At 42.1% G+C, this 26,262-nt stretch overlaps 3 protein-coding genes across 12 annotated transcripts in view; all 3 read left to right on the top strand.

Annotated features, from left to right (window-relative positions):
- The window catches only part of LOC112226631 (CUGBP Elav-like family member 5), a 42,108-nt gene extending 39,788 nt beyond the window's left edge, over positions 1-2,320 (top strand). For both annotated transcript variants that reach the window (XM_042308214.1, XM_042308213.1), the window contains exons 10-12: positions 44-187; positions 286-428; positions 672-2,320. In XM_042308214.1, the coding sequence (XP_042164148.1) occupies positions 44-187; positions 286-413 (272 nt within the window). In that variant the 3' untranslated portion in view covers positions 414-428; positions 672-2,320. The remainder of the gene's footprint in view (positions 1-43; positions 188-285; positions 429-671) is intronic.
- A 3,971-nt stretch (positions 2,321-6,291) lies between these two features.
- On the top strand, positions 6,292-10,157 carry LOC112226614 (protein fem-1 homolog A). Its single transcript, XM_024391067.2, has one exon. It carries the CDS (start codon positions 6,495-6,497, stop codon positions 8,346-8,348), a length of 1,854 nt encoding a protein of 617 aa, XP_024246835.1. The 5' UTR covers positions 6,292-6,494; the 3' UTR covers positions 8,349-10,157.
- A 7,913-nt stretch (positions 10,158-18,070) lies between these two features.
- Positions 18,071-26,262, top strand: part of LOC112226651 (receptor-type tyrosine-protein phosphatase S-like) — a 101,959-nt gene continuing 93,767 nt past the window's right edge. For 5 of the 9 annotated variants that reach the window (XM_024391107.2, XM_042307982.1, XM_042307983.1 and 2 more), the window contains exon 1: positions 18,072-18,368. The gene's annotated coding sequence lies outside the window, so the exon portion shown is untranslated. Of the gene's footprint in view, positions 18,369-26,262 lie in introns of all 9 variants that reach the window. The other 4 variants (XM_042307980.1, XM_042307979.1, XM_042307986.1 and 1 more) reach the window with 2 other exon arrangements.

Genomic DNA, 26,262 nt, shown 5'->3' with positions numbered 1-26,262 from the left:
GTGTGTGTCTGTGTGCCTGTGTGTCTGTCTGTCTGTATTCCAGGACCAGAGGGCTGTAATCTGTTCATCTACCACCTGCCCCAGGAGTTTGGCGATAACGAACTGATGCAGATGTTCCTGCCCTTCGGCAATGTTATCTCCTCCAAGGTATTCATGGACAGAGCGACCAATCAGAGCAAGTGTTTCGGTGAGTGACACTACTTCTAAACAGTCGCAGCAAGCACCTGGCTGAATGACTCTACCACTGACCATTCAGAGCATCTGTCTGTGTCTGTATGTATGCAGGCTTTGTGAGCTTTGATAACCCGGGTAGTGCCCAGGCTGCCATCCAAGCCATGAATGGTTTCCAGATTGGTATGAAGAGACTCAAGGTGCAACTCAAACGTCCCAAAGACGCCAGCCGCCCCTACTGACACCCCCCAGTACAGGTAAGATACTGTCCACTGTTATACATAATGTAATGAAGTTATTAGTGTTGTTATCGATGCTGTTTCACTGTGATTTTATGTTGATCAAAAACTGTATAGCAAAGTTATACTCCACAGTAGTCTCTCGAGTCAGATTCAAGTGTTTCCATTTCCCTCTCTTCCCTTCCCCTCCCTTTCTCAGTATCTGTATTTCTCTTCCCTCTTCTTTCCACTTTCTCCCTCTTCCTTTCTCTTCCTCCATAGGTTTAATCAGAGGTACGGAGGACGTCTTTGATTGATTAAGGCATTTTGTGTTGAATAAGACATTTTGTGAAAGGAAAAAAGGAAAAAGTTATTCTGTTTTTAAAACAATGGAAAATAGACTTCATATGGGAGTTGGGAAGAGATCTCTTTTTATCTTCAATCATATCTGACTGGCAGAGGGAGGACTCACAGCTCTGCACCAGTGAAGGTTTGGCATCACAGATGAGAGAGCAATGGGATGATGCATAAGGATAGAACAAGACTTTCAAAACAAACAGAAAACTTTTTTTAAAGATACAAACACACAAAAAAAAAACAATTTAGAATCTTTGGAGACTTGAGAGTGAAGAAGAACACCACAGACAGACTAAGAAACAGTGTTAAAAAAAATATATGGATTTATGATGAACTCAGAGGAGTCTAGTGAACAAAAAGAGACTTCAGGTTTTTCCTACCATGAAATGGACAAATGAGGGTTCAAACTTGATCTGAGGATTCTAAGTATATCTGGGGAAAAAAAAATATTTCTTTCTCTGTGAGTCCTGAACCTGCTCTTTCTCAAGTTTCCATAGCAACCGAACAAACTGCACCCCCTTGGGATCTGAGGACCAAATGTTTTTCTCTTTAACAGTCTTGTACAAACTACTAACAATCATATAATACAATACAGTATAATGTTTAGCCTAGTACAAATTAACAATCATTAAATACTTAAATGCAGTATTCTACCTTTAGTTTAGTACACATAATAGTGACAGAGAAGTACTTCAGGTCGGCATTGGATTTATTCACCATCAGTGTACTGCTGACTACTAAGGAGTATGTAAATGTAAAAAGGGATCATTTAGAATTCAGTTGGAGAGGTTAGTGAAGAAGAATGTTGCCCGGAGCTCTTTCTGTGGGATGGAATACATTATGAAGTGTTTGTTTGTTTGTTTGTTTGAAAGCCACCTTTTATCATCATTTTAGTGATAGGCTACACTTCCTCTTTGGGCACTCAGTTTGACCCTTGAACTTTTAGTTTTGTCTCCCTCTGTGCAGCAACCACTCTGAGCCTCCATTCTATTCAAAGTTGCCCATAGGCACAGATGGAGGATCAGCTCACTTTGCCCAAATACTAACCTTAAGCATTAGGAAGAAAATGCTAAACTGTACTTAGATCAGTCTGAAGGGGCTATGTCATCCTACTTCATTCTATTCTGCCTATAAAGCAAAGGCCATTGGCTCACATTCCGTTTCAGAAGCTTACTACAGTTCTCGGCTCAGGGGTTAAAAGGTCTTGAGTCAGGTGTGCCTAATGTTCGGATGAGATTGTCCATAGAAACTGATCTTAAGTCAGTTTTCTGGTTAAGGTGGTTAATGGTTAAAGTTAGGATTTGGGGAGGGCCAGCTGATCCAAGATCTGTGTGTCCACTGATTAGCCAGTAGATTTAGCAGGATGCATTGCTTCGTTCATTGGGTCTGTTTTGTGACAAAGAAAGTATTTGTGTATTTACATTTCAGGGATTATTTTAACGAGGGCCAGGAGATTTTTCTGGTCAGGTCACATGCTCCGGAAAAACTCCTTTACCTTACCATAACACAAAAAAACACTAGTACAGATGTAGGATCTTAATTTGAGCCAGTTTTCTACAGCAGGAAAATAGTCCTGCAGCAACAGGACATTTTAATTATTATGTGGATTATACTGTAATTAATGGACATTTTTGTAGGGGTTGATAACATTTGTAGTAAGGGAAAATCAAGTCTGAAATTTCAAAGTGGAAATGACAAACTTCAGAAGCCTTTTTAAACCTCAAATGTACCGCATTGCAGGAAAGTTATCCTGCAACAGGGTGATGAAATTAAGATCCTACATCTGTATGGCACAGGTTAGAATTTGTTTATGGCACAAGCTATTTTATCATTGTATAACGTTACTGTGACTTTTTCTTTTCAACATATATAACTGTATGGCTCATATCAATTTGAGTCCGCACTGCAGTACTATTCACACACATAAAACAGGACTAGCTTTTCTCAAGTAAGTCAGACTCCTCTCACATAGATGCTCATGCTAGAAAGCCTCCCCTCACGTAGATGTGTGCCGTTTTGATGGAGAAGACTGGTTGAATATCAGCCAGTTATCTTGTGAGGGGAGGTGTCATCGTCAGCAGCACAGAGCGGTGCAGCGTTAGAGTAGAAAGCCTTCTGATCCATTTGAGTCTGACTCCATTACATTTTAAGGAGGTGCCTACAGTCCCCTCTCACTTGCATTTGGGTGAATGTTTTATTCAGTATGGAGAGAGGGAGCGGAGACTACTTTACTGGGAGTAGACTTCAAATCTGCTTTTAAAGAGCTATACAAGGTCAAATCTTGAGCACAAGTCATTCTTTGTGCTATGCAGGACAGGTTGGGAATGCTGTCACAGTACCTCCCTCAGGGAACACAAGAAACCAATGGAGGAACATCAAAACACACTCTAGAATACATTGGAGGATGATTCCAAGAGACACTCTAGAATGCAGGGATGGAGGGAGGGAAGGAAGGGATGTTTTCTCTCTTTTTCCTTCATTTTTTTGGTCATCATCACATATTCAATAGTGAACCATATTTTCACTAACTCCTAGTGAATGTTACTGCCTATTTTACTTACAGACCATTCCTGACCCTCATATAAGTGAATTTGCCAAGTAATGTTTCATTGTTCTATGAATTCTAATATGTACATTTAATTATCTTGTAACATTCCAGGCCAGTTGGCAGCCGAGCGATAAATATGAAGTAGCTATTTTAGTTTTATCGACATTAGTTTATTCACTGTGCACAGAATCCTAAACCAACCAGACATATGGATATACCAATGCACATTTGTATTTATTTTCATGGATTTTAATCATTGCCTAAATTTAGCCTACTTCTCATTAGCTAACTGCCAGCCTATTCGTTTTTATCTGCGTGTTGTTTCCCCTCACACAGATGTATTCAAAGGAAGAAACGGCCATTTTGATTAGAGTCAAGGGTCAACTCCATTTCAATCACTTGTCAGTTGAACTGGACATTATAATTTCTCTATAGAAATGTAGTTAAATTCCTATATTGACTGTAAAGACACCAATGTTGGTTTTGATGATGCCTCTGTGAAATGTTTACTGACCAGCAGCCTCTCACCACTGTTAGCAGCATCGAAATCGAGAGTTTGTCATTTGTCAAATTGCTATGGTCTGACAGGCTTTAACCCTTCTCGGGATTATATTTCTACGGTAAGCAGAGCTTGGCCTGCGACTGATGCAGGAAGACAGTCAGTCTAATGTTTGATCTAGATCCTTAGGTAACAGCAATAGTCCTAGTTGCACTAAGAGACAAGCCGTGCACTACAGTAACCCTGACAAGTCCTTTGACCTTTGCTTGTCCTATAAACATAAAGCAGTAGCCTAAAGGCTAAAACGAATGCTATTATTGCCAAGCAGCTGGTTGGAAATGTACTTGTATATTTCTATGTTCTATTCAGGTTCTGGTGTTATGTGCTTTTTCAGGGGTTGGGGGACATAAAGATAGTTTACTGTGCTTTTTCTATATACATTTATTAACAACTACCTGAATGAAGCCATGTTACTTTCTATCAAATGACTACCCACTGGGCAAAAACTGGTTGAATCAACGTTGTTTCCACGTCATTTCACCCCCCAAAAAATCAATGTGATGAGGTTGAATCAACGTGAAAATCTGATTGGATTTGGAAAAGTCGTCAAAGTAAGGGAATCTTGTCTTTTTTTCATCCAACCTTTATCCTAAATCCAATGACATGGTGACATTTTTTGTTGATTTCAGGTTGAATTCATATTAGTTGACAACTCAACTAAATGTGAATCCAAACTTGACGTTTAAGTGATGTCTGTTCTCAGTGGGTACGTGTATACCTAACATTCCTACTGCACTACCTCTATAAGGTGATGTGTATAAATCTTTTTAAAAAACAAGACCTCAATTTTCATTTTAAGATGATGGATTTTCATGTGTTTACTGCCAAAATCCACCTACGTCCATTCTTACCGCTCAACTGGAGGCTTGGATGACAGGAGGGAGTAGGGGGTCATGACATTCTTATGAATGGCACTGTATGATCATGTACTATGTTTTGAATGCAGTGCGAAAATACAATATAGCTTGATGTAAATAGGAGATCTGTTTAATTTCATAATCTTGTCAGCACACAAATATTTTCAGGTAATGGGGCGAGGAGTGGAAGAGGGATGGAGAGGGGGTGGGGTGTTTAAGGAGATACTGTCTGTGGGTGGGGTTGACATTTGAAGATGGTGTCTAGCTTCAGTGGTTTCTTAGCACAATATACAAAATGTATAGATGATTGAGAGACAGGGACAAGGACACTTGTGGGTAATGCTGAGGGTAGAAAAGGTGGACATGATGATGTCTGAGAAACCACAGCTCTCTTATCCTGCCCATGTCTCTTCTATACTTGCTGCTTTGACAATTACAATTTTCATATGGTTTAATTTATTTACTTATTTATTAGGTCATATTTAATTAAATGTGTCCTTCTATTTATTATTACCTATCATTATTATGATATTTATTTTTATTTCATGTTTGTTTTTCTTCAGATATGAATGATACAGATTGCTTACTGGGACTTTTTTTCTCTTTCTCCTTTTTCAATTTTACAATAAAATATTCTAATAGTACCTTAATATCTCATCTCAAAATCCTTTCTGCAGTGACCATTATCCCCAGCAGTTGAATAAATGTGTTTTTGCTGCCCTCTGCTGTTTACTATCTACCAGTTTACAATGCATTACATTACAACGGGCCAGTGGCACCAATTTCTCAACATAAAATAAAGTATGTTATGGGATTATTATGGCACAGTTATAGCACAATTTGGAGAACATAAGAATATGTTTTTTTCCATAACTTGTTTTGCACTACATGCGCAGACTGGATAAGTAGCCTATGGTAATAGCCAACAACCTATTGTATATATGTCATACATGCACCAGTTATTTGATTTAAATGGACTATAGTGCCGCCTAGGGATCTACTACCCACACATCATTAAATTAGAGCCAAGCTATGCCACGCTGCTTTTCATTAGTGTCGTGAATTGATGGCATATATATAAATATACATGTTTTGTATTTGCATGTCATGGTTAATTAACAAAAATAAGTATTTGGGAATGATCTGTGGGGGCCTAATGTACACCCACATACTCGCTGACAGACGGAACAAGATACTATTTTCACTCTATTGAAATATGTGTTGTATCAGTGTAGATATGGGAAGGGTGTTATGCTTAAAAGCCAGGCAACAGAAATACAGTACCATTAATATTTCTGTAAGATTAGAAGTGATGCCACTTTCATTTTGAGGTTTGCGTTGATCCTGCGCATTGTGTTTCGGGGTGATTGGGGATTGTAGTTTAAATACGTTTAACTACAAGCTAGTAATGTATTCCAGTGAATGGAACACACGTTCGCCTAAAAACTACTCTTCCCGTTTCAACTATTGCTGAGTTCACGTGTTCGAAATGCCTCATGGGAATTATATTTATAATCAGAAGGAAAGTGCAATTTCATCCTTAGTGAAATTATTTATTAAAGACTACAATAACCAAGATGCTAAGCGTAAATTGTCAACATAGAGCTGTCAAACAACACAAACGCCATCTTGACAGCAGCCTTAAAATGGCAGAAAAATGCCAGGGAGAAACCGAACTACGGACAGGGTTTATTTTCTTATTTTGAAAAGACTGTCCCTTCCCTGTTTTTCTAAAAACGTAGCTAGGGAGTTGATGGCCAGTGAGAGAGACGAAATACGTTAAAATGGATATCACGACGGCGGTTTTCAACGCGGCCAGAGATGGTAAGCTGAAACTTATCCAGAAGTTGCTGAGCAACAAAAGTCCGGAGGAGTTGGAAGCTCTCGCCGAGGAGAAAACGCAGGGAGGCACACCTCTCCTCATTGCTTCTCGACACGGACACTTAGAGGTTGTGGACTATTTGCTTGAACATTGCAAAGCTAACGTGGAACTAGGAGGCTCGGTGAACTTTGACGGCGAGACGATTGAAGGGGCTCCCCCGCTATGGGCGGCTTCGGCGGCTGGTCACCTCCCTGTCGTCCGCACACTTCTCAAACACGGTGCCTCTGTCAACAACACTACGCTGACCAACTCAACGCCCCTCCGCGCTGCCTGCTTCGATGGTCACCTGGAGATTGTCCGTTACCTGGTGGAGCACCGAGCCGATATGGAGGTAGCCAACCGCCACGGCCATACCTGCCTGATGATCTCCTGCTACAAGGGCCACAAAGAGATAGCAAAGTTCCTCCTGGAGCGTGGTGCCGATGTCAACCGTAAGAGTGTGAAAGGCAACACCGCTCTCCACGACTGCGCTGAGTCCGGTAGCCTGGACATCATGAAGATGCTGCTGAAATGTAATGCCCGCATGGAGAGGGATGGATACGGCATGACCCCTCTTCTAGCTGCCAGCGTCACGGGGCACACCAACATCGTGGAGTACCTCGCCCACCAGCCCCGCTCTTCACGAGAAGAACGCATTGATGCACTCGAACTCCTGGGGGCCACCTTTGTAGATAAGAAGAGAGACCTCCTGGGGGCCATGAGATACTGGAGGAGAGCCATGGAGCTGAGACAACCAGCTGACAAGGTGGGACTCCTGGCAAAGCCCCCTCCGGGTCCCCCTGTCCCTGCCTACGACTGTGCCCGAGAGGTGAGCACAGCCGAGGAGCTGGAGGCTCTGATCACAGACCCTGACGAGATGCGGATGCAGGCCCTGCTGGTCCGTGAAAGAATCCTGGGGCCCTCGCACCCCGACACCTCCTACTATATCCGCTACAGAGGGGCCGTCTACGCCGACTCTGGTAACTTTGAACGCTGCATCAGCCTGTGGAAGTATGCCCTGGACATGCAGCAGAGTAACCTGGACCCCCTCAGCCCCATGACGGCCAGCAGTTTCCTGTCCTTCGCTGAGCTATTCTCCTTCGTGCTGCAGGACCGGGCCAAAGGTACCCTGGCCACTCGCGTCACCTTTCACGACCTGATGGGGGTGTTGGGGAAGAGTGTGAGGGAGGTGGAGAGGGCGGTGGCCCAGAGGGACAGCCCCCCCGAAGCCCCCCAGTTCACTAAAGCCCTGTCCATCATCCTCCACCTGGTGTTCCTGCTGGAGAAGCTGGAGTGCACCACGGAGCAGGAGCACCAGAAGAAGCAGACGGTGTACCGCCTCCTGAAGTTGAACCCGCGGGCACGAAGTGGCTTCACCCCCCTGCATATGTCTGTGGACAAGGATACCACGTCGGTGGGCCGCTACCCTGTGGGTCGCTTCCCCTCTCAGACCGTGGCCTCGCTGCTGCTGGAGTGCGGAGCGGACGTGGACTCCCGGGACTGCGACAACAACACGCCCCTGCACGTCGCTGCTAGCAACGGTTGCCCGGAGATCATGGCGCTGCTGGTGAGGGCAGGGGCACACTTCGATGCCACCAATGCCCAGAGGAAAACTGCGTACGAGCTGCTGGAGGATCAGAGCAGTGGACACCCGGCCCTCTACCCCCTCAACTACGTCACTCTGCAGTGCCTGGCAGCGCGCGCCATTGAGAGGCACAGACTGCCCTACAAGGGCCTCATCTCAGAGGAGATGGAGACCTTCATTGAGCTGCACTGACACGCCCCTCCCCCTTAAAATCCCCACCCTGTCCACCACACTCTCCCTCAGACCCCTCTAAACCACCCAACAATGACCTCCTTCACCCCACCTCACCCATTACCCACCTGACTCCCCTCATTGTCACCATACCCCAGCCCACCCCCTTTCCCCATGGCCTTTCCCCTCTCAGTACCCCTTCTAACACCAGACTATTAGCTCTGTCTCAGACCAAATCGCAGCAATAATTCTCCTGGCTTCTAAATGTTACACTAACATCAGACTGGGAGCATTTTAGCTGTGGCTAGATGCCTCTGGTCAGTGCTCTCTCTTTAGGTTATGGGCAATTCCACGGTAACAGAGTGATGCTGAGATTCAGATTTTTCACTTTTAAAATGTATGTCAAACAAAAAACTATGATAGCAAAGTTAAACAATCCATATAACGCAATTGCACAAGGAATAGTTTTAACAATTTCCACAGAATATTTTACAAGAACATATTCACTCTTAAGAACAGTGAAGAATCTGAGTCTCAGCATTGCTCTTGTATCGTGGATTTGCCCTTATCTGTTATTAAGACATGGACACTTTCTAAGTGCTAGGTTGCTATTTGTTTGCAGGTGGGGAAAAAAATACCTTTGGACTTGATTTTAGGATTTGATGCTTTCTTTTTCTTCTCCTGTTTCTCTTGATAAGCAAGTAAGACTCCTAACAGAAAGGAAAGTATGGCAGTGCCTATATATGTATTTGGTGGTGGCTTGTTTTAAGGTGGGAATGGAAGCTGTATTACTTGATAGTACATGATCAAATATTGACAGTTAACTGCATGAGAGGCTTAAGAGTGAATAGGATAGCTTATTTGTTAAATTGGTCTTGTTTTGCAAGGTTATCCAGAAGCATCCTTTGAACAAACAAAGTACACATTGTATGCTTGGCTGCCTGGTATCAATGGATTTTATTTTTTTAATAATTCATTTAGCGTTATTTAATCCTCCGCCCCATACTTTGACATTTTAAGGAGTGTTTGAAAACCCATTTGTGCCAAAACTCAGCCTTATATCGTTTCTCTACACGTGTAATCTTGCAGGTTAGCCTGAACCTACTGAACTAGCTTACTACATATGGAGCAACTCACAACTGTAGAGCGGAGACTAGCATGGGAACTCTCATAAGGATACAATTTGTTTTAGCCTAGCCTACATCTCTTCGTTTACTCTGTATTTTTAGACTGTGTGTGTGTTTTACAACCTGGTCAATGTCGTGAAGTTTCCCTCTGGACAACTTGGACAAAGTGGGAAAGGAAAGATGGAGATTTCTCTTCATCTCCTCTTGAGTGAAAGTTTATGTTGATCCCAGTATCAGATCATCTATTCTAGTCTATCTACAGTAAAATGCAGAACAATTGGAATCTATGCAGTCACTCAGTGTGACGATATCAAAACCCAGGGGTGACCCGATTCAGCACAGATGCAGGTGATAAGGATGAGGAACAAATCGCACACTGCATTTTAGTTTTTTTTTTCTCTTTTTTTTACAATTTCAGTTTTGTGTTTTCATACATGCTTTCTTTATTTTTTTTCTGTTTGTCTGTCCCTATGTAACAAACAAAAAAACACCTGATTGAATGCACTTTGAAAAACCTCCCTGAATCCTAAATTGTCACTGTACAACATCCAGGCTATGGACTCTCGCAGCCTCTCTCAACGGATTGATTCATTTAACTGATGATGATAACTTCAGAACAAAACTGTGTTGAGATACTTGAATAAAATTCAGTGTCCCTGCAGCAAGTGGGTTTGTGTGTTGGCTAGGGAATGCTTTGAAGCTCTTTTGTGTCTCTCTTCCCTCTCCTTTTCTGTCTCTCACTGTGTTGTTGTTGTTGTACCTGTTGTTGAGCCTTTGAGAAAAGAGGTTTATTTTTCATAGGAGTCTTTTAGATGTTAGGCTAATGTTACAAACTCTGACGTGAGTGCAAAATCTCAGTGCGATACAGTACTCCAGTCCCAATCCAGTCCCAATTCAATTACAGTATTTTTAATTGCTTCTGATAACTGCTTAGTTCACACTGTTAGAACAATCCCAAGCCGCTGTTCATTAGCAGTGGACTGTAATCTCCTCTCACCTTTAGCCCTCACTGTGTTCCTGTCTCTACTGTGTACAGCATGCACAGGGCTGGCTAGGCTAGCACCACCCCAGTGCTCTGCTGTGAGAGGGCTGGGCAGAGTGTATATGAAGGGGTAACAGACAGCTGGACTAACTCATAACACTGACTCATATTACGGAGGCCCTTAGATGGATTGAAATAGGTGTGATGGAAGAACACACTATCCCTCCCTGCTCGCCGGGTTCCCACGCAGCTTGCCTATTAAAACTTGATTTACCTGTGTTTTCTATATATTTCCCACACTATGTGGTTGGAATAATATTATGAATAGGATAATGCCCTTTCAGTGTAAGAACTGTTTGAAAAGACCGCCTGAAATTTCTTCCTATTTTGATGGGATGGAGTTTTGGTTACTAGACTAATAAGAAAGATTTCCAAACCTCTCTGCCAATAATTGCTCATTTTCAGTTTTCCCCTCCCTACTCCCAGATAGTCCTAGCTAAATTCTTGCTTGAGAAATTGCTTTTTGCTAAGCTATTTTTGTTTATTTTTGAAATGATTTGATATCAAGTTAAAAATGGCTGCATTGGGCCTTTCACTGATGCAGGTTTGAGCTCTGGGCCTTCCGTGCTGGTTTGGTTATTTCTTTCCTGGCCAGGAAAAACTTAGGGCCCTAGTTATAGTCTATTGCCAGGTGTCCTAGGCATTTCCCCTTGGTTAGGTCACATGGTAAGGAATAACACCTGACTCTATATACCCCCCCACCCTTTTCCACAGCACTTTGCAAATAACCTGAGTGTCATATTTGGGTTGTCATCGCAGTCCAATGCCTGTGGTTTTTAGGTGTTGAAGTATCTCTCTATTTTTATTATGTTTCTAAAATTCCAGTAAAAACGAGTGTATCCCTTATACAGTTTATTACTCATATTTTTTTTCCTTAAGTGACAAACAGAACATACTCTTTGTTCTCCCTTTCTTACTCTCTGTGGTTACAGAACGTGAGGAGTAAAAATCTTGATCTTCCAGTTGGCCAAGCTCTTAAAAGTATAAATAGAGAGCAATCGACATCACCGCTGTGGAGACGGGGCTATTTCCCCTGCTATTTTAGGGTCCTTTCACCCCAGTCTCTGCCCTGTAAACAGGCTTACACTAAGGTAATACACACAGTCAGTCAGGTCACTGGACGACTGGCAGGGACAATGTCCCGGAACCAGTCCAATGAGTTTGGTCCTTTGTTGAACCAATTTTGTAAAATATCTATTTTTGACTCTACTGCACATTAGCCTATTGAAAATTATGATTATTGATCATCACATTTATGACACTGCCATATTTTACTCTGCGCTTCCACTGCCAACAGTTTAATCGCTATGGGGCTATCCCTCATGTTAGTGATTTATTATTGTTATTCAGTGTTAAACCGTTGTTGTTGTTAAATTCACAGTTAGTATCCGTTTTCTTTGAAAGGTCAGAGGCCATGGAGTTGAACTTTAGAGAGGTCACAGGAGTGTCAATAAACCCCAGCCTGAAACAACAACCCCCAGTCCCTGACTCCCTGCTCCCCTGTGGCGTCTGCAGATCTAGTGGAACTGAACAGGATACTGTAGCTGATGCTCTTCTCTGCCCATAGACCTATCTGGTCCAGTCAACCCCTAGAAAGCAGAAAAAGAAAAGGAATCCGAGGCAAACAATATGCTAGTTGCTCCTGCAGCTAGCTCTCTGGTACACAAGGTGTTTCCACCATAGGCCTATTTCTGACACCTGGGGTTACAATATATTCAAGTTAAATTCTGTCAGTAAGGACTTATTGAATTGGGAATTTGCATTCACCTCCTGAGTTGAGTTGATCTAGAATGGAATTCACCCCCGAGCCTGCTGACTCCCTTATGGCTTAGGAGAAGGGCTAGGGTTTCCATTTATGACTGGACACACTATATCTGCTCAGACCGCGTTTAGGAAGCAGCAGTAGCCTGGAAGGTTACTGTTATAGGTAGTCTCACTTGCCTGACTGACTCTCCACCAGTGGCTGTGGGACGGGACTGTTTTGTAGAGGGCCTTCGTCTTGAGTAAAAAATACGAGGCTGATATTTTGTGATACATTCCATCAAGTCTCGGTATATGAGTCCCTTTTGGGTATAGTGTAACTAATTTTAACATTCTGTCTTGAAGAGCTAATGTTTAGCTTATTAAAAAACATTTTCCCATCTCAAGAGGTTAATTCAAAAATGACAATAGTAATTGTCTAAATGAAGTAACATGGTTGATTGTGACAGGGTTGATCTGTCTGTTATGGGTAACAGGGTTGATCTGTCTGTTATGGGTAACAGGGTTGACCTGTCTGTTATGGGTAACAGGGTTGACTTGTTCTGCTTGAACCCATTCAGTTTTCCACCACAAAACACCTGTTTTGTTTTTTAATTGAACCAGTTCACGTGATTTTACAATGATTTGACTATTAGATATTCAATGTTCCTTTTGAAAAACATGTTTTAAAAAGGAAGTTTTGCCATGTTGAATCGAGAAGTTAGTTCACGTAACAGGGTTGACTTTAAAATTAGGGACAGTTTTTTTGTTTTCCTTCAAATGAATCACTAATCACATGAAATAATCTTCAGAAAATACTTTTTTTAAGCAAAACAAATTAACTAGGGCTTTACAGTAGCTAGGTTTTCATCCATTTGGCAATAGATTTTAATGTGAATATTCTACAATCCGCATAAAAGAAAATATGCACATTTTCCCACCAGTGGTGTGTTTCCACGAAATGGACTTGTTGCGGATAAAAATCAGTGCGTGATGATGTAGTACACACAATATGTACTTTTTTCTGGAAATTTTTTCATGTACCTAATACAAATCTAAAGTTCAATATGTTTCCATCACATTTTCAACTCTACCTATAGTTTTTCATTAAAAAAACAAATAAATAGCAAATGTGCCTACTCTGGTCTTGTCACCTGCAATCTAGCCAACAGCTTGCAGACACAGTGTGGGTAGACTGTGCAGATTGTCTAACCCAGCGCTTCCCAACCAGTGGTACTGGGAGTCATGGGGGTACTTGAGAAGACTTATGAGACCATAGGCAGTCAAGCATTGATCATCATGTCACCAGAACTCTCTATTGGAAAGCAGCATCAAGCTCACCACTGTGCACTCTCTACCCTGTGAAGTTCATAACTTAACTCTGTAGCTTAATAACAACATGGTTTCCTGAGTCGTATTGGGAGGACCACTCACCATATCATCGCGTGACTCCAAATTTACTTCGATATGATGGTTATTATATAAATATTTGTGCATGAAGACGTTTCCACCGTCATTTCCCTCATAATTAATTTGACCGAAATAGAAAGATCCCACCATGTTGAACCAACAAATTATCTGTCGGCATTTCTAAAATTGCACCGAAACTTCCAATTTCCATCACAGCTGTTGTGATTTTTTTTTTTTTTATACGATATGACTTTGAAGAGATGGCAATCTAAGCCCACAGGAAAGTTTGTGTCCTCAGGCCTGGAGGGAAGCAAAAGTACTTCTGCTACCCAAGAATAGCAAAGCATGGCTCAAATAGCTGACCAATCAGTCTGTTACCAACCCTGACTAGACTTTTGGAAAAAATGATGTTTGACCAGATACAATGTAATTTCACAGTAACTAAATTAACAACAGACTTTCAACATGCTTACAGGGAAAAGCATTCCAAATGTAGGCCTGAGGCACTTAGCCTACACAAATGACTGATGATTGGCTGAGAGAAATTGCTAAGCTTGTGGGAGCTGTTTTGTTAGACTTCGGTGCAGCTTTTGACATTATCGATCATAATCTGCTGCTGGGGAAATGTATGTATTATGGCTTTCTATCCCTTCCTATATTGTGGATCGAGAGTTACCTGTCTAACAGAACACAGAGGGTGTTCTTTATTGGAAGTCTCTTCAACATAAGTCAGGTAGAATCAGGCATTCCCTAGGACCCTTTACTTCATTCCATCTTCACTAATGACCTGCCACTGGCACTGAGTAAAGCCTGTCTGTCTATGTACTGTATGCTGTACACATCAGCTACCACAGCAAGTGAAATCATTGCAACACTTAAAAAAAGTTGCAGTCAGTTTCAGAATGGCAATAAATAAGTTGTTCCTAAATATAAAAACTAAAAAAAACTAAAAGCATTGTATTTGGGAAAAATGATTCACTATAAACCCTAAACCTCAACTAAATCATGTAATGAATAATGTGGATAAGTAGCAAGTTGAGGAGACTGTACTGCTTGGAATAACCCTAGATTGTAAACTTTGATGGTCAAAACATATTGCTGCAACGGTAGCTAAGATGGGGAGAAGTCTGTCCATAATAAAGTGCAGCTCTGCTTTCTCGACATTGCTATCAAAAAAAGGTACTTCTGTCCCTAGTTTTGTCGCACCTGGACTACTGTCCAATCATATGGTCAAGTGCCACAAAGAGGGACACAGGCAAATTACAATTGGCCCATAACAGAACAGTACGGCTGGCCCTTAGATGTACACGGAGAGCCAACAACTCTCCTGGCTCAGGGTGGAGCCTGCTTGTCTTTGTGAGAGTTATTGACATGTTAAAATCACTGATCTGTCTGTTGAAGCGACCAGCGCACAGCTCAGACACCCATACATACCCCACAAGACATGCCACCAGAGGTTTCTTCACAGTCCAGAACAGACTATGGGAAATGCAAAGTACTACATAAAGCCATGAATACATTGAACTCTATTCCAAATCATGTAGCTACGTCAAGCAGTAAAATAATACTTAAAAAACGGATAAAACTACAATTTATGGAACAGCGTGGACTGTGAAGAGACACACGCAGGCACACACACACACACACACACAAACACACAGCATTCAAAAACACATGCTAACACACACTCTACACGCCCACGGCGGTGTAAAGTACTACTTAAGTCGTTTTTTGGGGTATCTGTACTTTACTTAAGCATTTATATTTTTGACAACTTGTACTTTTACTCCACTACATTCCTAATGAAAATAATGTACTTTTTATTCCTTACATTTTCCCTGACATCCAAAAGTACTTGTTACATTTTGAATGCTTAGCAGGACAGGACAATTGTCAAATTCACGCACTAATGAAGAGAACAAGTGGTCATCCCTACTGCCTCTTATATGGTGGACTCACTAAACACAAATGCATCTTTTGTAAATGATGTCTGAGTATTGGAGTGTGCCTGTGGCTATCCATACATTTTCAAAACATGAAAATGATGACGTCTGCTTTGCTTAGCATGAGGAATTTGAAATTATTTATACTTTTACTTTTGATACTTAAGTATATTTAGAAACAAATACTTTTAGACTTTTACTCAAGTAGTATTTTACTGGGTGACTTTCACTTTTACCTGAGTACCTTTATATTAAGGTAACTATACTCTTACTCAAGTATGTCAATTGGGTACTTTTTCCTCCACTGCACACACATACATTTTAAATATTGTTATTTTGCTGTATTTATTTTGTATTGTAGATATGTTATGGTAGAGTAGTGTGTAATAATATGTTATGTATTGTTTTATTGTTTGTAATTGTGATTGGACTGCATGAAGAGTAGATTCTGCCTTGGCAGCAGCATATGGGGATGTGGAATAAAACACAAAAAAAAATACTTTACTCGCATACAAACTGTGCATAGAAATGTGGTTAGTGATGGTGAAAACTTGGAGAAATCTTGAAGTTAATTGGGCTGAAGTATTCCTAGTCGCATAGAACGTACAGACCACTTTTGTCTATGCCACAATAATCAAAAATAGTGAATTTCCCTTGTGGTCTCTATTAAATACGACTTAATTTAATATAACAGGCTTTTAAAATTAATATTGGTGCACAATTTCTACTTAAAATATGGATGCAAAAGGGACTCATTTCGTGGAACAACCCATATAAGACCTCTGATGAAACGTTTCTGTTTATAGGCAATATGTATACACTTCGTACATTATATATAGAGCAGACACGTTTCTCCATTACATGTGTTAGAATGACATTTGTTTGATTCATTATACGTTATGAACGTACAGCACTATTGACTAATGTAAGACAATATGGGAAGCTGATGTAACTACAGTGGTACTTCTCTTTTCACCCACAAGGTGTCAGCAGTAACAAAGGAAATACAGCTTAGCCTCCTTTGTTCGAGAGCAGCTCAGATGGTCATATTCAGTCATGCCAGACAAGAGACCTGGTCCAAAAAGCAACCCGGTACCACCTGCCCTAGCCCCTACCATCTTCACTAGCCCCCAAGCTTGCTGTGTTAGCAGACCTGAAGGAACTGGATAGATAGCAATATGGCATTGAAGGGCTCCCCTAAACCCTTCTTCATCTAATTACCTTCTGCCCCTGACATTAAAGAGACTACATGGATAAATGATGGTTAGGTGAAGAGATAAACACATATAAAGAATTGGTCTGGTGAAAGCAGATTATGCCTAGATGATGGAGAAAAGACAATGTGTGTTTTGGTTGGGTTGATTCTTTGTCAGGGCATACAGGTTTGAATATGTGTGTGTGCTCCGCATCTCACTCATATCATGAATTGAAAGGTTGTGTGCGTGTTTGTATGCGTGTAAACAGCTAAAGTCGGGAAAGGTTTGCGCTCCCTCTAGTGGATAGATCTACATAAACAAGCCTGGTATCGTATAATCTGTCGGGAAGGAATGGGATGCGTGGGCTAACGAGCAGCAGTAAATTCCGGTGTTTGGGTTTTTCGTCTCTGGTTATTTGGACAAATCACAATTTAGCAGGTGTTAGCGTCTCTCGAATTTCGGAAGAGGAGGGGACATTCAGCCGAAAATTTGCAAAGATAGAGAGGGTGGAGCTCCTCGTTCCGGTTCCAGTTCCTCGATCTAGCATCTCTTGATCCCCTTTCTCAACAAGTATGGACCCAGAACTTAATCGAGCAGCTGACCAATTACACGAGACTTTATTTCTGGGTTAACGAGATTCGCCTCCCTCACGAGCTTCAACATCCACCTGGTTCTCTGCATCTCCTCCGGCCCAGTGTCAAGACAAGACAACACTTATTCTCTCTTTTTTTATGAAGGCAATATGTTTATAGGTTTGAGTGTTATATATTTGACTCTGAATGTTCGATTCTATAAAAACACATAGGCTACTTCTATGCATATTTTCATAGTTCAAAAGGACCTACTTTTGCAACAAAAAAAGAAACGAGCTGCGGATGATTTGCAGTGGAGAGGTGAGTTGTTCTAATGAGACAGTTTAAATACTGCTCCAATGAATGTAACCCTAATGATTCTTAAATTAAAGTTCTGAATATTCTCCCTTGTTCTTATTGTTATATAACCTCATCTAGTCCATCATGACATGTAAGAGCTCACTCTAACATACAAGTTACAGTAGACAGGCTACCTCAGCACCAGCACCATCTCTTCAGCACCAGTCAGCGGTCCACTGAGATGACAAAAAAGGTGTGGGTGATGATGGGGGATGCGGTTGCTATTGGAGATCTTGACTCCATCACGTCATGATGGGAGGGAGGGGGAGCTCATCCGTGTGTGAGAGAGCGAACAGGAGGGGGGGGTATAGAGAGGGAGGGAGGGAGGGAGGGAGGAAGGGCATTGAGGAGGAAGACAGTGAGTATCAATTGACAACCAGCAGTGTCTAAAGGCGCTCGACCGGAGATGGTCCCCCCAAACACGGGCGCAGAATAGTGGTCGTGCAAGGCTTCTGAGGAGACGAGAGGACAGCCGAGGACGCCGGCGATGCTTGCGTTCACTTCTGAAAAATCTAACCTTTCAGAGGATCTCTCCTGTCAAATGGGATTATTATTTCTGTCGGGGGTTAAAGGGAAGCTGCCAGCTGCAAGTCCATGCACATTAATTTATCCGATCAAAAACAAGACGGAGCACTCACTTTCTCCATAAAGGTAAATATGAAATCGATTAAAAATCGGTTGTTTTGCCTTATGCACGAGGGATTCATTTCCTTTATTTATTATTAAACACCGCGCCCTGATCGGTGTAGCTCGGTAGGCAGTTTGGCTGTCGTGTGCTCGGCTGCTGTTTACCGACTCGATTTTAAAACATATGGGTCAATTTGGATAATTTCTCTTTCAAACAATAATACTATGCTTTGTGTTGTTTTGGGTTACTTTAGACTTTGCATGCAACTGTTGAGCTTGGGTTTTCTGGTTGAGAATAATATAATTTGCAGGTTGTCGACGGCGGTACCAAGCATTCTTGCCACCCAGCTTCTCTCCTGCGCCTCATTGTTCACCAGAGAGGCTTTATAAGGGACCCCTCGCTGGTTGGCGATATGTCGCCCCTTTGTTCCTCATCAGTTTGTTTTGACACCAGCCGGTGCTTTCTGTCATCGTATGCATTCTTTATTTATTCTTAATAACCAATCGCGCCTATATTATGCTAGTTTTTTTTGTTTCCTTTATAGGCATATATCGAGCGTCAGTTCACCCAATTGCCAGAAATCGGGCGATGACATGACACCAGGTGGCGGGGCGGATAGTCTATTTAGATTACTCTACAGACTATTGGGTCGCTTCGCCTATTAGGCACCTGCTTTTCCCATTAGCATTGTTGGAAAAAAAACATGAAATATTCACAGATTTATTTTTTTTTACACACGTTAATATGATGTGTTGACCAATTTAAAAAATCCTATAAGGCCAGAAAAATGCGACCACACTTTCAGGAAGCGTCTATGCTTCTGAAATATAATGCTGGCATCGTTTTACCTTGACACATTTTCGCAGGCTGTGCTTGCATTGACAAAAAAAAGCGCACCGTGAATACTTAAACTAGCCACCATGCTTTTCTTGGTGTTTTAATTCCTTGCAGACAATGCAACCACCAGGCCTTCAGGCAGCAGTTTGGATAGATCCTATCATATCAAATCCAAGTTTAGGCTTAATTGTTCTCTCCCCCCCTTTCTCTTTAAACAGATGGTCTCTTCATCCCTTGAGGGGCATCATATGTAGGCTGGTGTTCATTCCAACCACTTTCCACGTCTCTAATTGGTTCAAATTCACACCCATGCACCCATTCATATTCTGAATTAGATTGGAATTTTAAACTGATAGATGTTTACTAAATATTTACATCTGGCAAATGAGACACTATGACCAGCTATATTTAGGCATTTTTTTTCTCAATCTTTTTTTCTCCATTTCCCTGTAAAAAGATGAAGATATCATCAGCCGCACAAAGTGAACCTACTCAGACAGTAATACAGAGAACTGTTTTTACAGTTACAGTGAGATTACATGTTAGAACTCTGTGTACTGCACTTCTAGTAGGAGCTTTCTCCCATGAACCATCTCTCTCCCAGATTGTTTTTTTGGTGACTTTTTTTATGGGTAGACAGATACAGCTGGTGAAACCAATGCCTCTGGGTAGGCCTAGGTCTTAGATTGGTTCTGAAGAATGTGGACCTGGTTCTCAGTAGTCTTCAGTATAAAATATTAACCAATCCTGTGCAAGAAACCTGAGAAGCAACACGCTACATACCAAACAGATAGGATTGGATTTGCAGTAATCCATTTCCAATTTGAGTTTTCTCTCCATCACTTGCCTTCAATCTCTGTTCACGTCATCAGCTCCATCAGACACGCATCAAAATCATGTCAACGTTGAAGTGATGAGTGAGCCCTGTGGAAAGTTGGATTTCAGGTCAGAATGCACTTCCTGCTGCTGTGTCTCCCCAGGTCCTGGCCGGGAAGCATTGATTTACAACAGCTGATCACACGCTTCTATTTCTATTTTTCCTCCTCATGTTGTGTCTTTAAGTCCTGTGGGCTGCTGCTGGTTAGTCAGAGGCCCATGTTCCTGGTTACCTGCAACCCCAGGACTTGTGCATGTCAGGGGCACCAGCGTGAGGATGTGTGAGTCAAAAGACTACAATAAGATGTTACTTGTCTGTTAAACAGTTTATCCACAGTACCATCCAGACTCAGAGGAATCTTTTGTTGCATCTTTCAATATTGTAGCCATCATGCTCTTGGCATATTACACTACCATTCAAGTTTGGGGTCACTTAGAAATGTCCTTGTTTTTTGAAAGAAAAACACATTTTTTTTGGTCCATTAAAATAACATAAAATTGATCAGAAATACAGTGTAGACATTGTTAATGTTGTAAATGACTATTGTAGCTGGAAACTGCATATTTTTAATGGACTGGCAGCTTCATTAAATAGTACCCGCAAAACACCAGTCTCAATGTCAACAGTGAAGAGGGGACTCCAGGATGCTGGCCTTTCTAGGCAGAATTCCTCTGTCCAGTGTTTGTGTTCTTTTGCCCATCTTAATCCTTTCTTTTTATTGGCCAGTCTGAGATATAGCTTTTTCTTCACAACTCTGCCTAGAAGGCCACATCCCAGAGTCACCTCTTCATTGTTGATGTTGAGACTTGTGTTTTGCGGGTACTATTTAATAAAGCTGCCAGTTGAGGACTTGTGAGGTGTCAAACTAGACACTCTTATGTACTTGTCCTTTTGCTCAGTTGTGCACCGGGGCCTCCCACTCCTATTTCTATTCTGGTTAGAGACAGTTTTGTTCTGTGAAGGGAGTAGTGCACAGCGTTGTACGAGATCTTCAGTTTCTTGGCAATTTCTCGCATGGAATAGCCTTCATTTCTCAGAACAAGTATAGACTGACGAGTTTCAGAAGAAAGGTCTTTGTTTCTGGCCATTTTGAGCCTGCAAACGAACCCACAAATGCTGCTGCTCCGGATACTCAACTAGTCTAAAGAAGGACAGTTTTATTGCCTCTTTAATCATAACAACAGTTTTTAGCTGTGCTAACATAATTGCAAAAGGGTTTTCTAATGATCAATTAGCCTTTTAAAATGATAAACTTGGATTAGCTAACACAACGTGCCATTGGAACATGGGAGTGATGGTTGCTGATAATGGGCCTCTGTACGCCTATGTAGATATTCCATAACAAATCTGACATTTCCAACTACAATAGTCATTTACAACATTAACAATGTCTTATCTGTATTTATGATTAATTTGATGTAATTTTGATGGACAAAAAAAATGGCTTTTCTTTCAAAAACAGGGACATTTCTAAGTGACCCCAAACTTTTGAACGGTAGTGTATATCACAAGACCACTGCCATGTAGGTTAACCCAACGGCACTGTAGTCAGTTCTCCTGTACATGCAGCAAATAGTTTTCAGGTTTGTTTCCAGTCAGATCCAGCGACCAGAATCTTAGACGTAGTTTATATGCTCAGAACCTCTGTACTTCAACCAAAAATGGGGTTTATAAGCACACCATAAAATACCTTTTTTTTGTTTATACACAGCTCTTACAGGACCTCCTTGGTAGATTAGAAGACAGGAGAGGAGACCAGGGGAGAGAATGAGTAGAGGAGTGTGGAGGCCTGGAGTGTACTGTGGATGAGTGAAAGCTGTGAGATGGGTTGTGACTTGATTGATGCCCTTCACCAGATGAATCAGAGATTGTGATGTATCAGCACAGATTAATAATGCACACTGCTTCGATATATACCTCTCCTTTACCTCTCTATCCCACTTCTCTCTCTTTTATCTACCTTTCTCTCTCTGTTTTTTCCCTCTTTTTTTCTCCTCTCCACCCTGTCCTTTCATGTTCTTTCATTCATGTTTTTCTCCTGTCTTTTCTCCTCTCCTGTTATTTCTCTCTCTCTTCTTTCTATCACTTCCACCTCCTCTCTCCTTTTTTTCTCCTCTCTCCCTCTCTTCTTCCTCTCTCCCCTTTCTCCCTCTCCTCCCCTTTCTACTATACTATCTCTCCTCTTTCTCTATCCACTGTTACATTAGGATTTTTTTTTTCTCTTCATTTTGCAATATTCTTCCTATCAGATCTTTACTCTAGCTCTGTTGAAGAGGCAATGTATATGTTAATGTGTTGATTTGCAAGCCCACTGTGAAACACTCTGAAGTGGAAGTAGCGAAGTGGTCGCACTGAGGTGCTGTTGCTGCTGTGTCACCGACTGACACAAGTTATAAAGGGCAGGGAGATTGAGTGACAAGATGGCTGACGTGATAGAAACTTGCAGACTGTCTCATCAGACGTGGAATGGAGGCTGTGGTTGGCAAGAATATTCGAGAACGTTCTAAAGAATGCGGATGAATTTGCCTGTTGTTTTGGGCAAGGAAAGTGTTGGGAAAGAGAATTAAGCTTCTTTGGTTTTTGGGCTGTAGAACAAGGCTATTTCCGTTGTACAAAGAAAAGAAAATCCTCTTTCTGATTGAGAATCCCTTTTTGGCTCAAGAGTAAGGCTAGTAAACTCATTAATGTCTCCTGGATGGCTGCCGAGACCTAGAAGAAAAGAGAAAATTAATCAGTATCCAGACAGTAATGACTTGTTTTGATTAAATCTGTCCATGTTAATGCTTTGACCTCAACTGTATCACTATCAGCTATGGATTATGGCTACTGCTGTCTACACTGGTCTGTCTGTACATGATTATTTCATATCCCTATCTGTGTGGGCTGGGCAGATTTCAAAGGTTATGACTCTATTTGCATAACATCACCTCTCACGACTACAGGTCAGAAGGATGGAGACGATTTGGGTCCTGCAAGAGTGGTGGGGGAGTATATATAATTGTAATTTTTTGGGGCCAGATATTGCGATTATGAATTGATATTTTCAAACACGGGTGAAAACGTGGTAATTCCATCAGGGTAGAGAACATCACTTCTAAAATGAGATCTTAAGAATGAATAAAAAACTGTGCTAACTGAATATAAAACCAAATGAAACAAATCTTTTCCAACATTGATATAGGCTACAATGATATAGGCTACAATAATAGCCTTATTACAACTACATATTAAATAAACATACATTTTTTTACATAATCATCAAAATATAGTATGCTATAAGCACTTATTAATTAGTTAATGAATAACATTGAGTTCCTATTTCCTATTTTACCATTATGAGTTCTTAAATAACCTAAGTTAATTATTTATTCAGGCAGCCATAAGAAACAGATGGAATAGGAAGCTTATGATTGTGTAATTATGTATACACTCACCAACAAGTTTATTAGGTACACCCATCTACTACTGGGTTTGACCCCCCTTTACCTCCAGAACAGCCTGAATTCTCAGGGGCTAGGATTCTACAAGTCGGTAAACGTTCCACGGGGATGTTGGACCATGCTGATGGGATGGCATCATGCAGTTGCTGCAGATTTGATGGTGGTACACCACCGCCACCAGCCTGTACCGTTGACACCAGGCAGGATCGGTCCATGGACTCATGCTGCTTACGCCAAATCCTGACTCTGCCATCAGTATGATGCAACAGGAACCGGGATTCGTCGGACCAGGCAACGCTTTTCCACTCCTTAATTGTCCAGTGTTGGTGATCGCGTGCCCACTGGAGCCCCTTCTTCTTGATTTTAGCTGTTAGGAGTGGAACCCATTGTGGTTGTCTGCAGTAATAGCCCATCCGTGACAAGGACCAACGATGTTTGAGTTCCCGAGATGCCGTTCTTCACAACATTGTTGTACTGCGTCATTATTTTTTCTGTTTGTCGCCCCTCCCCATGTTAGCTTGCACGATTCTTGCCATTCTCCTTCGACCTCTCTCATCAACAAACTGTTTTCGCCCACGGGACTGAGACTGGATTCGATTTTTGTTTGTCGCACCGCTCTTGAGAAACCCTAGACACTGTCGTGCCCAGGAGGGCGGACGTTTCTGAGATACTGGATCCGGCGTGCCTGGCACCGGCGATCATACCATGCTCAAAGTCGCTTAGGTCAAAGTAATTGAATACCTTGATGTCTGCCTGCCTGCTTCATGTATGTGATTCACTGTATGTCGGTGCACTCCATTTTTGTGAACCATTTTAGTCTATCATCAAAAGACAGTATGATAACCATTATTCAGTCTGATGGTAGTTGGTATGCACCAGACTGGCTGAGATGTCTGGCCGTTGTGAGGACGGGGGTGATTTGTCAGTCTGTTATCTTTGGCAGCTCTTTAATTTGTCACAGACACACACACACACACACTTGCCCACAAGTCTGTACGGGCACGCACACACTGCACGCACACAGCCGCAAGGACACACACACATTAACAACAGAGAGCACGGACATGCACGCAACCCACATTTGCGCGGCTGCAACAACACACACTCATGCACACACACACACACACACACACACACACACACACACACACACACACACACACACACACACACACACACACACACACACACACACACACACACACACACACAAACACTCTTTCAGTCTCCCTCTCACTGACAGACAGGACAGAACCATCGAGCGCAATGTCTGTTTTTCTACGTCATTACTTTGGCTTTCAATTCGATTCACATCTTTTCTGTCCCTCAAGGCAAAACTCATTTTGGCGTCACAAATCTCTCATCTCCATCAGGAACCAATGCAATGAATGGCTCGCTACTAGTAGAATTGCTCAAGATGGGGTGCATGACACAGGAGGTTGGTGGCACCTTAATTGGGGAGAACGGGCTCGTGGGAGTGGCTGGAGCGAAATTAGTGCAATGGTGTCAAATACATCAAACACATGGTATCTAAATATAATCATACACTTTAGTGCACCATTAATGATTATTTACGTTTTTTTTTTCCCGTTTTTTTTCCTGCAGTTACAATGATGTTAGCCTGGGTGCCAGTCTGCTCCTGCTCTCATGTTTGCCTTGACAATGACAGCAATGGAGTTGGCAAGTGCACAAACAGATCTGGGACCAGGCGACAATGACATCAGTGTGGTTCTTAATTTATGCGAGACCATGTAGCCAGCAGCGCCAGGGATAATTAGATCTCAGAGGAGAGGACAGGGATCACGTGACCAGGCCTAGCCAGGTGTCACCATGACAGTCTACATCGCCATGACAGTGTGTGTACTCAGGAGGGACGGAGCTGGGTAAACATACAAATGTTATACCAAGGAATTAATACACAGAATATCGATGACAGAGGTTTTACAATTAGAATAATCTAAATCTAGCCTGCATGATCTGGACAGCAGAGGCCAAAAGCACAACTGAATGAAGTAGGCTCTGCCTACACATTTCAAATAAAGGAAAGGGGATACCTAGTCAGTTGCACAACTGAATGCATTCAACCGAAATGTGTCTTCCGCATTTAACCCAACCCCTCTGAATCAGAGAGGTGCGGGGGGGCTGTCTGAACAGACGTCATCGGCACCCCGGGGGCAGTTGTTGATGTTGGGGGTAAACTTTGTTGCTCAGGGGCAGAACGGCAGATTTTTCAACATTGGAAGCTCGGGGATTCGAACCAGTGACTTTTCGGTTATTGCAGTGCCTATCTGATAAATAGTCCTCATCTTCCTGAAAAGCTTGATGTGTCTTAATAATGACATGGAAGTGAGTGAAGATGATCAAGGCCGTCTCTGTTGTCAGGGAGCTTCTATTGTTCTTTCTTCTATCTCTTCTCCCCTCCTCCAGAAGCTACTTCACTAATTGGCTGCTGTTGCTCCCGTCAGAAGCATCTCAGGTTTCACTGTGTGGCTCGCTTGATGGGTTTTTAATCGTTCATTTGCTCAGGAATGAGGGGAGGCCTGCTTCACAAATGGCACCCTATTCCCTATATAATGCACTACTTCTGACATTTTGACAAGGGCCCATAGAGCTTTGGTCAACAGTAGTGCACTACATAGGCAATAGGGTGCCATTTGGGATGTAGACGAGAGCTCTGAGGAGTATGGCGGCCGCTCAGCTCAGCCTGGACATCTCATTAACTCCCCTGAGAGACACGACAGACAGGCAGAACAGAACAGGACT

The sequence above is a fragment of the Oncorhynchus tshawytscha genome, linkage group LG28, assembly GCF_018296145.1.
Source record: "Oncorhynchus tshawytscha isolate Ot180627B linkage group LG28, Otsh_v2.0, whole genome shotgun sequence".
NCBI classification, from domain to species: domain Eukaryota; kingdom Metazoa; phylum Chordata; class Actinopteri; order Salmoniformes; family Salmonidae; genus Oncorhynchus; species Oncorhynchus tshawytscha.
Note: the sequence above shows the minus strand (reverse complement) of the source record. Positions and strands in the feature narration are given on the sequence as shown.

Bases quoted from the DNA above. Each gene is read 5' to 3' on its own strand.
- LOC112226614 (XM_024391067.2), top strand. From the start codon at position 6,495: ATGGATATCACGACGGCGGTTTTCAACGCGGCCAGAGATGGTAAGCTG.